Below are 15,924 nucleotides of genomic sequence, written 5' to 3' on the forward strand. Positions count from 1 at the left end.
ATACATGTCTTAATGAATATATAATTAATATAACCTTATTATTAACTTGGGTCTATAGTAAAGTGCAACCCCACACTACACAGCTCTTGTATTGGATCTCACTTAAAGGGCCACTGTCATGAAATGCATGATTTTTATTACGTTATTAATGAAAAAACGGCAGCCGGTATGGACCCATTTGTTTTCTTCATCACAAAACAGGATTTTAACATGCATGTCTTTTTGTCACTCCGACCATGAATATCCTGTCGAGGGATTTGTTTGTTGAGAAGAAGCAGGAAGTGACGTATAGGGCAGTAGCGTACTCAAGCAGACTCATTTGTTTCTATTAGTTTTACCTGGGGGAAGGTAGCTCTTTGTTCCTTTGTGTTAGCTAAAATGCCGGCTCGTTGCATTGCTGGATATTGCTCGAACACTCGGGAGGATGGATTTACCCTTCATAAGTTTCCAAAAGACCCAGTTTGTCGTGAAAATGGATTGCATGGGTGCAAAGGATGAGAGCTTCTTAGTTTGCAAATGACAGGTAGGTGTATAAAGCTACTAAAAAAATAGTTGGGGGTGGAGACGTAAAGCTTTCAGAACCTAACAAAAGATCGCATCCGTAAGTCAAAAGTGCTAAATGTGTCAATGTGCCCATCAGCGCTGTGCTTGCAGATCAACGGCTTTGGCCGGGGTGGCTATCTATGCCACACGGCGGTGGATCGGATGGGGAGGTCGTTTGGCTGCATTCGTTTTGGCCGTGATCTGCATATCATCTCAATATGGCTTGAAACAATTGGGTAATATTGCCCCGGACACTTCACTCGATTGTAAGATGTTCTCTTCTTTGAAAAGAGCTTCCGTGTCCCATAGTAGGTGGGCGGACGAGCCGCCGCCGGAGCCGTGCCTCGCGGACGAGCACGGCTTCGGCCAGGCTGGCTCGGACATACTGTCTGGGAGTCTGTTGTTATTTAGAAGTGATCCGCATATCATCTAAATATGGCTTGAAACGATAGGGTAATATTGCCCCGGTCACTTTACTCGGTTGTGAGATGTTCTCTTCTTCAAAAAGAGCTTCAGTGTCTGAAGGGGCGTGTCACATAGTAGGGGCCACAGCGTGTTTTCAATGGCAAATGTCCGGGGTGACACGGGCTCTAGATGCAGCCAATATGGCGACCGCTTGGATGTCTATTTTAGAATAATATTGGGGATGGCTATAGGGTAAAACGCTTTGGATTGTTCTAAAGAGAACAGCAGCCCTACCCTAAATTGAGAATGGTTCCAGTCGAAGAGCACACCAAAGCTTATCACCATAAACATGGCCGGAAACCCATAAATATAATGTTAGTGCCAATGTCAGTTCCATTGAGAAGCACGCATAAAACGAACATAGCCAGTACACTGCTGGACTGTGCCAAAAATGTACTTGAATGGTGTTACTAGTACCTGAAGTATTGGCTGGTGACGGCACCGTATAATTTTTCTCTTCCTCTATGAACTGAAGGGCAACGGTACAGAAGTTGCTTTCATATTGGACCACCAGATGACTCAATGCTACCACTAACTCCTGCAAACAAAAATACAATACATAAATGCATCAATCACTTTACAATTGAGACTATGCGAGTCCCGGAAAGCATGTCATGGAAACAATGAGTCTCAGCCGCTGAGCAATGAATCTGCAAATTATCACGGAATGCAGATGTAGTTATCCTCTGCAACATCGTGATTCTCTCTTCCCGGTTCCATTATGTTACAGTTATTACTCTTTAATTTTTAATATGGTTTGTACAATATTTTTGCATTCTCCAATGTTTTTGCTTCATCAATACATTTTGTTTAGGCCTGCCGTGATAGCAACTTTTTTATAACAATATATTCTCACAAAAACTTTCAAAATCAACGATAGAATCAATGTTTTGGACTGTAATAAAGACTTGTGAATGTTACAAACTCTGCCTTTACAATCAAACATACTCGATGAGCACAACTATGTCATTTTCTCTCATTTACTAAAAACTAAGGCTGCATTTCACTATAAGAGCAAGTAAATAAAAAACGAAAGTTATACATGTCGAATTAAAGTGCTGAACCTATGAAAAGTAAAGGTTGAGTCACCCCTTTTCTTTTTGACATTTTGACAATAGTGAAGTCTCAAACTTTTACATTTGCAGTTTAACCCTGGAGAACCCAAGACATCGAAATCCTCTTAAAATTTTATGGACTAACTAAATTAATCAATAAGCATCAAAGGAACACAAAAACATTACATTTGGAAAAATGTACAAATTTACTTCCGGTTTTGGAAGAGGGCTCCCTCTGAAACATGGAGAGGGTAGTCCTCACCAGCAGTCACTGTCAGGTGGACACATATGAGATCATGGGCTTTAACGGTAAAAAGAGTACCTCTGGTGCGTTGTTTATACAGTGGGCCCTTAATTACACTGGGTCGTATGTGATCCCATGGGTTCTCTTGAGTTAATTTTCCATTTACAGTTAAAAAAAAATCTTAACTGAATAATTTTAGAGGTTTTGTTTGTTCTAAAACATTTTTGTTCATAATGGCGTTTCACATTATATGCAGTTAAAAGGAGACCTAGTTGGGTTAGGGTTTTCGTAACATCTTATTACATTAGATTCATGGCTGTGCATTTATGACTTTAGACCAGCTGATGATGAATAAGACAAATATTCTTTGTACAACGAAAAGTTTTGGAAGTGTTCAGTTTGGCCATAGGACTCATCATGCACAATTTTCAAAATCTATGTGAAATGTAGATTCTCGTACCACAGAACACTTTTCCACTTTTCATGAGTCTATCTTAGATGAGCTCGGGTCAGGAGAAGCCGGCGGCGTTTCTATATGTTGTTGGTAAATGGCTTTAGCTTTGCATCGTAGCGTTTTAAGTTGTTCTTACGGATGTAGCCCCGAACTGTGATGTTTTCCTGAGCCCTTGTGGTGATCTCCTTTCCAAATTGATGTCATTTTTGATGCAGTACCGCCTGAGGGTTAGGCTGAAGGTCACGGGCATTCAATGTTGATACTCCAACCCTAACCCTAACCCTTTCTCCAGATTCTCTGAACATTTTGATGATATTATAGACCATAGATGATGTAATCCTGAAATTCCTTGTAATTGTACGTTAAGGAACATTGTCCTTAAATTGTTTGACTATTTTCCTCACACACTTGTTCACAAAGAGGTGAAGCTCGCCTCATCTTTGCTTGTAAATGACTGAGCAATTCAAGGAAGCTCCTTTTAGACCCAATCATGGCACCCACCTGTTCCCAATTAGCCTTTTCACCCGTGGGATGTTCCAAGCAGGTGTTTGATGAGCATTCGTCAACTTTCTCAGTTTTTTTGCCACCCTTCCCAGCTTCATTGGGATTGGGTTTGAAGATTAGGCTTTTTATTATTATTTTGGAGCTCTTTGCTATGTGTGTACTACTAAAGTGTGTCAATATTATGACATATATCGTGATTATTATTATTAGGTTAGGTATATCTCTTAGTGGTGATATAGGTGTGCACGGTATCCATGTACTGTATGTATGACTTAAATTTCAAAGTCAAGTAAGACTATTTGAAATATAGAACAATTTTAAATTTGATGCATTCAGATTGTGTGTGTGTGTTTGTGTGTGCACACGCGTGCGTGCTTGTACAGTCGAGTTGACCTTGCGGACCACAGGGCTGCCGTCGTTGATGAGTTGGGCAAGCATCATGGCAACATTGTGGTCGATGGTGGTCGAGTGGTCCGTCCTCTCAGCTGAGTTTCCCACAAAGGTACCGAGGGCAAAGACAGCAGCGCACCTCACCTGAAGCAACACAATTACTGATTCAGAGCCTTCAACTCACACTCCCTTTGATTAGTTTCGAAGCACTGCCTCAGTAATCTGTTGTATTAACATTAAGCACCAAGTCAAAGTCATTTGAGGCAATGGTTGAGCCCATTGCACTGAAAAACAAAATATGTATAATCCAGGCTTACGATTTTTTTGTAAAGTCAATTATAGTAGTTGAACTCTATCTGCTTAATTGAATGCTTTATCTAAATTTTGTGTGCTTTGGATGGCATTTGATTGGAATGAGGTTCCAGACCAACCAACATTACATCACAAGTTATTTGATGATGTTGTTTGTTATGGTAATGACAACTTTTATGTTGCATCGTTTACATTTTGCACTGTATAAATGAACTTGGAATGATTTAAATATTGTAAGATGCAGTGTCACAAGATTGCATAGTGTGAAATTTGAGATAAAAGGTTTTGTTCTTAATTCAAGGATAACAACTCCCTTGAGTAGATTACGCATGACAGAAATGTGCTTAAGATAAGATATTGTAGCAAATATAAGACACCTTGAGGTCTCGAGTCAGAGCAGTTATCAGTACATATTGCTGTAAGATGTACTATGCATGCATGTCTATGCAAAGATCTCGGTGAATTTCAGGGCATACTTTCTTTTTCTGATTCTGTGCTGTTGCAAAAATCATGACCTTCCAAAGTGCCTAAAATCTGCTAGAAATTAAAATGTTTTTCTTCTTGTCTGACTTAACAAGTCTTACATTACACATTGTAAGTACATGTTGAAGCTGTTGGAACAAGAAAACATGAAGGTTCAAATATGAAATTTTCATCTTGTTTTGAAGGCCATTTTCTATTTGTGCCATGATCAATATTCTTTACCATTCCATTCTTTATTTGTTTGTATTTTAATTTTTTGGGGGTGTGTGTAAAAAAATTAAAATAATTGTTACTTGTTCACTGAAAATTAAATCAATGAAACTCAGGGTGTTTTTGGTGGTCCAAGAAAATTTTAATTAAACGAATAAAATTGGCCTGGACAGAAAGGTATCTCTTCAATGACTTTAAAATTTTTTCAGTCTGTAGACGGATCTACTAAAATAAAGATATTGGCCACACTGTTCTAATACTGTTTGCATAGAATGCATAATGAAGACATATGTGCATATGTCAAATACATATAGATCTTTTATATTTAAAAAAAAACTCTGTTATAGGGCTCAGCAACCACATTTTTTGTTCGTGATCTTAAGGTGCTGATTGTCACGTAACACTCCAGCAAGCTCGCGCCTCACTAAAATATTTAATAAAAGTATAATTTTTTTTGTATATAATAAGCTTCCAGGAGCGAATGCTTTCCAATAATGTAGTGTAGGAAATCTGGAGTTGTGTTACGTGGATGGTTGCAAGATTTTAAGATCCGCCCGTGAGACCTGCAGGGCATCTATGACTTGTGAATGAATAGGTGAGTCAGGCAGTGGGGTGAGTGGAAAGAGGAGGAGGAAGATTGTGAGTGTGCTTCTTTCTGTGGGATCAAGGCTACCAGTCGACAGAAATCCTAGTTGGATGTTTTCTTTTGTGACATTATTCACTTTTACTGTAACAGGAGGCTGTTTGGTGAATTTGCTAACAGCTGAAGGGACAATACTTGGCAGCTAGCGTAAGCAGGTGCTTTTTTCAGATGGGCGTTCATAACACTTGTGCTTTTGTTATCTTTCAGGGTAGACTCATATATTTAGCCAGTGAACGGCCATTTGTTTGTCTCAAGCTATAACCATCTTTGCGAGTGGACGCCTTAACTTGTCATTTCATCACATAGTCAGATTACGGTGATGTATCTCTCTCTCTTTTTTTTTTTTTTTAATCAACCAAATGGAAACTGTACTTTTAAGTCCTAACGTCAAATTTCTCATTTCCAACTTCTGATACAGTTTCAAATGTGTGTGTACACGATCATAAACTTCTTACCTCAGGGATTGGATCAGATAACAAGCTATATAGCTTCTCGTGTGCACTATCACGAACGCCACACCAGCGGGCCGGGTCAAAGTTCTGCCAGATGCGACCCAGGCATATGGCTACCCACTGGCGAAGCAGTGGGTGGGGGTCCGAAAGCTGCTCCAGGCAGTTTGCTATTAGGTTACCCTGCAAACAGGCTTCCTGGTGAGCAGAGGGCAGAGAGAAGAATACAGACTGATTATAGTATGAAACATTCACTGGCTTAGTGATTCCTAAAAAGCACACAAAATTCCAAGCTTGGAGTATTTCAACTCAATAGTCAGTAAGTCAACACTCCCCTCCAGACTTGCACTGTCTCAAAACAAAAGGTTTATGAGCTTTGCAGAAATCAAAGTTAGGACTGAACCAAGAAGAACCTCTTCTCACCGAAAAAAAGGTAATTGGGACCTGTCATGGCAAGGTCATCTTACGTCAGATAGCAAAGACGAAAACTCCCCCCTGACCCCCCCTCAAAAAAACCTTGAAAAAAGTTTAAACCGTGATCCCTCCTTTCATGTCTGTTTCTTTATCTTCTTTCAAATACTAAAACATGCAGCTCAGAGGGTGGCTTTAATGGGTTTCCTTATGTACACACTACACAGAATTAATAATTATTGGTCTTTTCTACATTGCTTTTCCGATGAAAGCTACAGAAACGTTTGGTTTAGAGTCCTCATTTACCCTCATGTTGGTCTTGTCTGATGATTCCGATTGGAAATACCCCATTTCCTGTGATGTTTAATCAAGTTCTTCGAGATTGAACATGTAAATTCAAAACACTACAACATACATATTACATCCCGGAAAGGCCCAAGTAGGTGTGCATCCATTGCATGAGGTAAAGCCTTCAGTGACACTTGACAAAAATGATGAAAATTTAAAAAGACTTTCTTAGCCGCTGTCCCCGTTCCACATAATTTATGGATTGTTCTATTGTTCCCATTCCCATATCCCAGCTGAATATTTAGGCGTTATCAGTGACGTTGGCAATGGCGACACTGCAGTTGTGAGTACAGTTGTTGAAAATAAGAACGAGGAATAATGGTGCTATGAAGCGGGCAGAGTCTCACTGTTGTGCTGGAGATCATCTATTATTTACAGGCCTGGGAGAGAGGTAAGGGAATTGAATACACAGGAATATGGAGGAAAATTGGTGTTTCTTAGCATGTGCTCACACTCTGATTTATCACATTTATGCACAGAGTTCTCTCAGACAGGTTTTGCAAGTTGATGAAAGAAAAAGTCATCAGGGAGATGAATGAGTAAATTAAAATTCCAAACTAGACAAAAATAACAGCAGAAAGCAGAAGACAGACAGAAAAAGAGTTTAATGGTGGAATATTTGTAACTGACCATGCACGTTGATTAATAGACCTGCATAAATTGTATATCGTGTTTTTGTATAAATATTGACTCCAGTTATATCTGCAAAATGTTACTGTGAAACTGAAGTTTGTCAGCAAGAAGCAGTGGCTGACAAAACAGGTCATTACTTTTATAGAATTTTAAAAGAAGCCATAACAAAAACATTTACAAAAAAATGGAAAGCACAACAGCCATGCATATGTTTATACATTTTCTATAGTCTACCTTTTTATGAACAATGGATTTAAATTAATTTAGGAGCAGGATAGCTTGAATTTACAAACCTAATTCCAAAGAAGTTGAAACTTTGTGTTAAACAAAAACAGAATACAATGATTTGCAAATCATGTTCAACCTATATTTAATTCAATACTCTACATAGCCAAGATATTTCAGGTTCAAAATGCTAAACTTTTTTTTTTCCTAGCAAACGATCATTAATAGACTTTTATGGCTGCAATACATTCCAAAAAAAAAGAAAAAAAAAACAAGTGACAAAAAAGACTGAGAAAGTTGAGGAATGCTCATCAAACACCTGTTTGGAACAGGGAGGTGCCTGATTGGGCATCAAAGCATCTTGCCTGATTTGATGGGGGGGAGGTTCACCTCTTTGTGAATAGTTGGGTGAGACAGTTTAAGGACAATGTTCCTCAACGTACAATTGCAAGGAATTTAGGAATTTTATCATGTACGGTTCGTAATATCATAAAAAGTTCAGAGAATCTGGAGACATCACTGCATGTAAGCGGCAAGGGTGAAAACCAACATTGAACACCCGTGACCTTTGATCCCTCAAGCGGCACGAAATCAAAAACCAACATCAAAAAGAAAAATATGTCACCAAATGGGAATGACTTCAGAAAACCAATATCAGTGTATAAAGTTTTGCGCTACATTCGTAAGTTCAACTTAAAACTGGACAAACACGCTGCCATCCAAACAACGCAGACCTGGGTGTCAAGATGACAAGTGCACAGTCACTGTGATTTGACAGACGCGGACTTGCCCGCACGTCATCACACTCGCAAATCTGCACAGTCGAGCACTAAAAATCACGCATCCTCCCCACCCAAAGGCGGAGGGAGGCTCCTCACTTCAACAGGGATGAACCCCAATCTACATAGGCCAAGCCGGGGGGCAATAAGTATACCCATAACTGCCTAGCGCCTCTCACTGTGGGCAACTCCAGAGTGGAAGAGAGTCCAACCCCTGTCAAGAGGACTGGTAACAGGGCCCAGGCCGTGTGTGGAAGTGAGCACGACTGTATCTGCTCGGAACTTCTCGACATCACACACTTTCTCAGGCTCCTTTCCTGTCAGATAGTTGAATTTCCACATCTCAAGAGAAAGTTTCTGTAGCCTTGGATAAGATTGCCAAGGTCGGCGTCTTTGGCCACCGCCTAGCTCACAGTGCACCCGACCAGTATGGGGCCTTCCACAGGTGGTGAGCTCATGGGAAGGATGACTTACGTTACCCTTTTGGGCTCTGCCCGGACGGGCCCCATGAGTGCACGCCCGGCCACACGGCGTTTGACTTCAAGCTCCACCTCCAGATCTGGCTCCAGAGGGGAGCTCCGGTGACCCGGGTCCAGGTAAGCGAAACCTACATCAAATTATTTTATATGTCAAAATGGTCTTAGGGACATTAGGGTCATTAGAGGGACAGCCAAAGTTGGATGTTTTGGAGACAAGGTTAGAGAGAGCAGACATGTTCAGAAGCGAGAGAGTGAGTATATTGGTAGAAAGGTGCTGAGGCTGGAGCTCCCAGGCAAAAGAGTGACAGAAAGATCAAAGAAAAGGTTGATGGATGTTGTGAGGGAGGACATGAGGACAGTGGGTGTTAGAGAGGAAGATGCACGAGAAAGGCTTAGATGGAAAAAGATGGCATGCTGTGGCGACCCCTAACGGGACAAGCCGAAAGGAAAAGAAGAAGATAGGGGTCTTAGGGACGTACTTTGTCTGGTCCCTCATCAAGGATTTGTTTGTTATGAGTGACCCTGGGAGGCGGAGTGAAGCCCCAGACAATTTAGCTCCTAAGATCATTGGACACACACACCCCTCCACCACGATATGGTGACAGTTCAAGAAGTCTTAATAGTGTATTCAATTAAATATACGTTGAACATGATTTGCAAATCATTGTACAGTGTGCTCTTGCCCATTCGCAGTTCATCGTTCACACCCCATCATATTTGCAGTTTTGCTGTCAAAGTTTTTTTTTCATAATGTATTGTATTTTCACGACCTTAAGGTGCAGTGAGAAGTCTTAAATTCTCTCCTGAATAGATCGGGCGCTTTATAGTGTGGCTCATCTTATGTGCATGCCGAGTTCCAAAATCTGTAAATGACGTTCTGTGACTGGTCCAATGAAGTACACTTAAACACTGGTTGTTATTAGCATGCATGCTAGCATGTGTTTTGGCATCTATGTAAGCTACTATATGATATCACTAACGAGGCAGTGAAGATCCAGTTACTCTTGGCACAAGTGGCCAGTTTTGCTCAACAGCAGATGCAAATCATGCAGTCTCAAGACTACTTCAGTGAGTGATTACCTCCGAGAAAAAAAAAACTGAGCGGATTTGTGAAAGGTGGTGAAAGAAAGTCTGGAGTAGACTCCCTGTGTCTAAATGTTTAAAAAGTATCCCCTGATGTATGTCGCGAAATCTCTCCAAAGACGAACGAGAAACACAAAAACAGACAGTAATCGGACCACTCATTTGGGCGCCATCTTGAAGAATGCATTCATACCTGTCCTGTGCTGTAGCTGTTTACAATAACAGCCAATATGAAGACAGCCATGGTCCGATGCTCAGCCTAGAAAGTAAAAAAATACATATATACAGTAGATATACAGTATACTGTTTGGATAGAGTCAGTGTGTGTGTGTGTGTGTGTGTGTTTATGTAGACACACACACACACACACACACACACACACACTCACTCACTCACTGCGTCATTTGCGTTGCCTGCACGGCAGAATCACATGTACAGTATGTCGTTATGAGGGTTCTGTGAGCCATATGAAACCATCAAAAGAACCAGGTATGGCTCGCGAGCCCATACGTTCCCTGGTATACAGTATATATATTCATAAATTGCCGCTCCATAGTAGAGATTATGAAAATACTTACTGGCATGTAGCTGTCAGCCAGCACAGAGAGGAAGTACTTATGACCGTTGTCTTTGACCAGGTCAGCTTGACAGGACTTCAAACAAGTCGAGAAGGGAAAAGAGGGGGGGAAGAAGTTAAGATTTTCATTTTCACAGGTTGAACTTTAATGAGCAATTTTCAGTGTACCACGTGGACACAATGATACAACAAAACCACACAATTTAGATATTTTTTTGTACCCCACTCAATTCTTATACAAGCAAGATCAATGTTGTCCAGGGAAGAGAAACTTTGTGTGGACCATGAATCAGGAGGTGGAACGATACTAGGCAGATATCAGATATTATATAATACATGATATTACCATATCAGAAAACTGTAGTCAAATCATCAACAGCAGAATATCAAAAAGTTTAGGTTTACCCGCTATCGCAATTGGCATGACAGTGGGTGGGAGTCCTACAGAAGCGTTGGTTGCCTGAGTGACTGAAAGTGATCAGTGAGTTTAAAAAAACAACCAATCACCAATCCGATCACAAGGTGTAGCAATGAGTCTATTTTTAATTACCTGTTCATTTGCTGTACATAGTTGTGTACTTAAGAGTGCCAAAAAAATCTATATACAATGAATAATGTATCCTTGTGCATCTACTTTTGCTAGAGAGGCATAGTGACAGAAAGAACAAATTAATGGTCTTCTATTAAGGTAAGTAAGAGGCACACTACATACAACAATTAATGTAGCTCCTTTTTTTTGTGTGTTACATATCTGTTTGTTGGTGTTCTGTGAGATTTTTCATTTGTCAAGTATGTGCCTTGGCTTCACAAAGGTAGGAAATCACTGCTCCGGTCAGATCATATATTCAACAGGATGGTAGCACGTTTACACACAACCACTACCACTTGTACTCGCTTTCTAGGCTCCATAACATTTTGTTGTCTCTTTGTGACCTATATCGCTTTAAGAGTATGTGAACATACCTCAAGCAAACATGAAAGTCCTCCCTTGTCCTGAGTACTGGTAACCACCAACACACGTTAATTCCATCACAAAACCTACAAGTATGAGTGCACAACTTACACTGTCCACTGCCAAGATTTTAGCCCAGATGAAAACCAGCAGCGGCCGTAGCTCTCTGGCTGAGCTCTGGAGCAGCTTCAACACATATGGAAAGATTCCAACAGACAGGGCCTGGAAACGGAAACACTTACTCAAAATTTTGTCCTCACTGAATATTCCTGTAGGCAACATGGCACAGGACAAACGATGCAGTATTTTTTTATATTTCTGTCCACATGAGAACTGAGTGGTTTCAATCAAAAGGTGCTATCTTCTAAGTTGTGCCTGTAATTGAAAGCTCAAGTGTTCATCTTGTGTCTAATAGCCGTCCGTCTTTTTGTCAAACACGTCTCCACAAAAAAATAAATGAATTGACCTCACTTTTACAATATATATTTGAGTGAGTGCATATTACAGAGTCCTTAAACGCCCTGAATGTTATGGGGTTGTCTTGGTTGACACGGCAGTGCAACAATGCAAGAGCAGAGGAGTGTGTGTATGTACTGGGAGACTAGAGTGGCTGTGTCCCAAACCGCGGTCTGTTCCAAATAGGGGGAAATCACAGTAGAGTTTGCCCAACCAGTTTGCATGTTTTTGTGGACTAGTATTTTGTCGACATTGCTTATAATGCGTCAAGTTGTTGGAATCCACTGAGATGCTCTTTGTCACTGATTTTGTCATAACATTTATCAAAAAATCATGGACAAGATTTGGTTGAAATTTATCTTAATGTTTTCATGTCAACAACCTTGTCATGGTGGATGTAGTTGCAGCCTGAAACAAATGAGATGAGATTTTGACATCCCATCGTAAAAATGTCTATGGATTGATTCGCCTTTACCAATTCTGTTTTCAATCATGGTGTGAAAAAAAGTCTGAAATTAGATTAATCAGATCACAAAAGTTAATTAATACTCGCACTCTATTTTGCAAACAACTTGCTGATAGATAGAAGTGAATTATGCATGAATGTACTTACATACTAAATGTTTACTTAGGCATGCTATTATTAATACATGTATATATTTATATTCCCAATATCCTCTATTGCTACTGATATGATGGAAATTCTCCCTTAATAGAACTAATAAAAGTTCTTATATTCCAAATATTTATAATTAACAATAATAAACTAATTTCAATCTCACCCCGTTCTCAGATAACATCTCCAGTGATGTAGTCACTCCTTTCTGCTTCAGAGACCATGAACTATTTTACAATTTATTTTTATTTCCCCACTTGAAAATAATTCATTCATCCATCCATTTTCTTGCCGCTTATCCTCACGAGGCTAGCGGGGAGTGCTGGAGCCTATCCCAGCTGTTGACAAACAGGAGGCGGGGGATTGGGGTTGCCAGCCAAACGCAGGGCACATGGAGACAGACAACAGTCGGACTCACAATCACACCTATTACCAATTTAGAGTGTCCAATTAATGTTGCACGTTTTTGTGATGTGGGAGGAAACTGGAGTGCTCGTAAAAAACCCACGTAGGCACGGGGAGAACATGCAAACACCCCACAGGCAGGGCCGGCATCGAACTCGGGTCCTCAGAACTGTGAGACCAACGCTTTACCCGCTGATCCATAGTGCCTCCTGAAAATAATTCATATTTTCTCAATTGAGTTTTAGTGCTGAAACATCATATTAAAAGTGGAAACGAGTATTCAAATGATTTACTTTGTCCCATTTTTTTTTTACAGTCCAAAAAAAATGGCATTTGAAGATGGGTCTTTAGACTTTTTATATACTGTACATTGTAACTATACCCATCGATATACCTACTAATTTTGTTCAGTCGCTATAACTGTGATAAAAAAAAAAACTTTTTAAATTAATAGTCAACATGTACTGTATGCCATTTCATTAAAGTAAAATACAGATGGTAGGTGATGAACACACCAGACTGACAGCCCAAGGTCCAAGGTCCAGAAAGCGTCCAAGAAGGTTCAGAGCCCGAAGTCGATGCACTTGGCTCAGGAGGACCTTGTAGAAAACAGAGGTCAGTGATCATTTGTGCTTCTTCCAGAGTAACACAACATGATGAGAGATTGTAAGAATAGCAGAGAGGTTGAGGCAGGGGTGTAAAACAGATGGCTATCCCATCACTAGAACGACCATGCTGGCCGAAGGCCACACTTCTTTTCACTGTATGTTTAGGGGGGTGTCTTCTTGGATAACATTATCACTTGGGAAAAAAAAAATCTTGTCTGACTGCAGGCAGACAATACAACGCAATAACCAAACAGAATACAAGCAAACGTATTCAAGAAAGCTATTTGTGCTAAAGTGTACTTCTTGTTTCTATAGCATTTTGCATTAAACAGTGTGTATACAGAATGTGTTGTGTGAGGAATGAACATTCCTGAGGGACTGTCCCACAGTGTGCGTGGGAACAAGCATATGGAGGAACATAGGCGCATAACTCACATGCGCACACACGCGCGAAAACACACATGCACACAGCCCGCCGACACAAAATGTATTATTAGCATACTCCGTGACATGAACCTACTGAGCGTGATGACCACAAGTAAAGGAGGCGGGGGAAGACTTTTTCCGGTTTACGTACAGGTCCAAATAAACAGCATACGTGTGCGTGCTTAGTCAGGACAACAGTAAGTAACACCACTCAAGCCATTGTTTTCTTTGATCCACAGTTCCATAAGAAGGTTGATTTCGTTTTAAATCATTATCAGCTCATTTTGGATATGTTGTTCAGAGGGTAAAAGGCAGCTTTCCTCATTAATTTGATATGCTTGTTGAAAGTTAGGTCAGAATCTATCAGAACACCGAGTTTTTAGACATAGTCTTTGAAGATCGTGAGTCCAAGTATTTACTAAGGGCAATCCTCTTTTCTTTATTGCCGAAAACAATTATCTCAGTTTGGTTGTGGTTCAGTTGCAGAAAATTAGGGCTCATCCAGTTATTTAGCACCATTAACAGTGACACAACAACTCAATTGAATTGTAGTCATCTGGAGACACTGAATAATATACAGTAAAGGTGTCATCAGGATCAGTCATCCTCCAGGTAGGACCTGTTCCATATAGTCCTACCCACGTTTTCAACCTGTCATCTATATATTATGATGTACCGTATCAAAACCCCCAATGAGATACAACAAGACCAAAATTGACACCTTTCCTGAGTCAGTATTCAATGTATGATATGCTTATATGCTTATAGCACTTTGATAACAGCAGATTCTGGACTGTGATGAGTTAGGAAACCTGCTTGAAATTTGTCAAAATGTCCATTTAAATTCAAGAAATTGCTGAGTTGATTAAAAATAACTTTCCCAACAATATTGGCTATGAAAGGGAGATTGAAGATGGGTCTACATCTTGCTAACATTTAAGTGTCCAACGCGTGTTTTTTTTTTTAGAACGGGCTTAACAGCAGGTACTTTAGGAGCTTTACGAAACTCGCCAGATAGAAGTGAGCAATTGATTATTTGCTGTAAATAAGATAGCACAGACTTCACACTAGTTTTGAAAAAGTCAGATGGTTTTGAGTCGTTGATGGTTTCAGCTGCTGAACCATTTTCTCCACAGTTTTTTTGGTCAACTGTATATTAAATTCTGATATGGTAATAGAGTTTTTCCTGCATGGGGGAGGGGGGGGCGCTTGACAACTACATCAAACAGTGTGAGAATTGTTGAAGTTCTGATGATTTCAGAAAAATGTGTTGGTGTCTGGCCCGAAATCTTGACTAAAATTACATTGACTTTGTCAGTAGAGGTAAGTCATTTTGGAGTTGTTTTTCACCATTTATGTTCTGCTTTCCTACACGTTGATTTAGAGGTATTGACCATCATTGTGCTCCTCCATGGTGTTCTCGGTCGCCTCAAGATTTTCTTAGTTTTAAGAGGAGCGACAGCGTTCATGACATTTGTCATTTTCCAGGTGAAAAAATCCGGAGATTCATCAACTGTCTTAGCATTCAGTTTGTAGCACACCTACAGTCTCCAAAAACCTAATGGCAGTAATCTAATTTATGTACCTTTTCTTAATAGACATAGTGTCAATCAATAGAATTTTAACATCCTTAGAGATGACCAGGTCTGAGATGTGACCTTGCCATTGAGTTTACCTCAACTTGGAGTTCAAATGTATCTGGTATAGTAAATTAAAGACACTCTTTTCTCTCACAATCATTGTGTTTATTATTGTGGTTGAAATTTGATATTGATACTACTTGTGGGGCTATGCACCCTGAGAGAGGCTTTGTAATCGAGGCTCTTGGTAAAGACCGTTTGCGGTACAGTTACCGGTATTTATTTCATTCATTAGATTTTAAGGTTTAAGTTACTACATTATAGACAAAATTGTGGCAAGTGGGTGTTATTTCTATACAATAATCTTACGTTTTATTGCCACGTCATAGCGGTGTACCTCAAAGGAAAGAGAAATGGTTGTGCCCATCAAATTTGAATCTTAAACATGAAGCTTAAATCAGCCTTAAAATTGCAGTACTAGACTACATTATATTGCATAATCTTAAAAGTTCCTGCTGCTTCCTATCCTCTCTTGTGTGTGCATTTGCTTTCACTCGCCAAGTAGTTCTACCCAATCAGTCTGGCTTTTTCTAC

At 40.0% G+C, this 15,924-nt stretch overlaps 1 protein-coding gene across 6 annotated transcripts in view; it reads right to left on the reverse strand.

Moving 5' to 3' along the window:
- rptor (regulatory associated protein of MTOR, complex 1) overlaps nt 1–15,924 on the reverse strand; it is a 128,564-nt gene that overhangs the window by 57,165 nt on the left and 55,475 nt on the right. For all 6 annotated transcript variants that reach the window (XM_061830278.1, XM_061830276.1, XM_061830280.1 and 3 more), the window contains exons 13-19: nt 13,232–13,315; nt 11,351–11,461; nt 10,289–10,363; nt 9,904–9,969; nt 5,759–5,950; nt 3,659–3,799; nt 1,426–1,546 (exon numbers count right to left, since the gene is read on the reverse strand). In XM_061830278.1, the coding sequence (XP_061686262.1) occupies nt 1,426–1,546; nt 3,659–3,799; nt 5,759–5,950; nt 9,904–9,969; nt 10,289–10,363; nt 11,351–11,461; nt 13,232–13,315 (790 nt within the window). The remainder of the gene's footprint in view (nt 1–1,425; nt 1,547–3,658; nt 3,800–5,758; nt 5,951–9,903; nt 9,970–10,288; nt 10,364–11,350; nt 11,462–13,231; nt 13,316–15,924) is intronic.

The sequence above is a fragment of the Syngnathoides biaculeatus genome, chromosome 9, assembly GCF_019802595.1.
Source record: "Syngnathoides biaculeatus isolate LvHL_M chromosome 9, ASM1980259v1, whole genome shotgun sequence".
Lineage (NCBI taxonomy): Eukaryota > Metazoa > Chordata > Actinopteri > Syngnathiformes > Syngnathidae > Syngnathoides > Syngnathoides biaculeatus.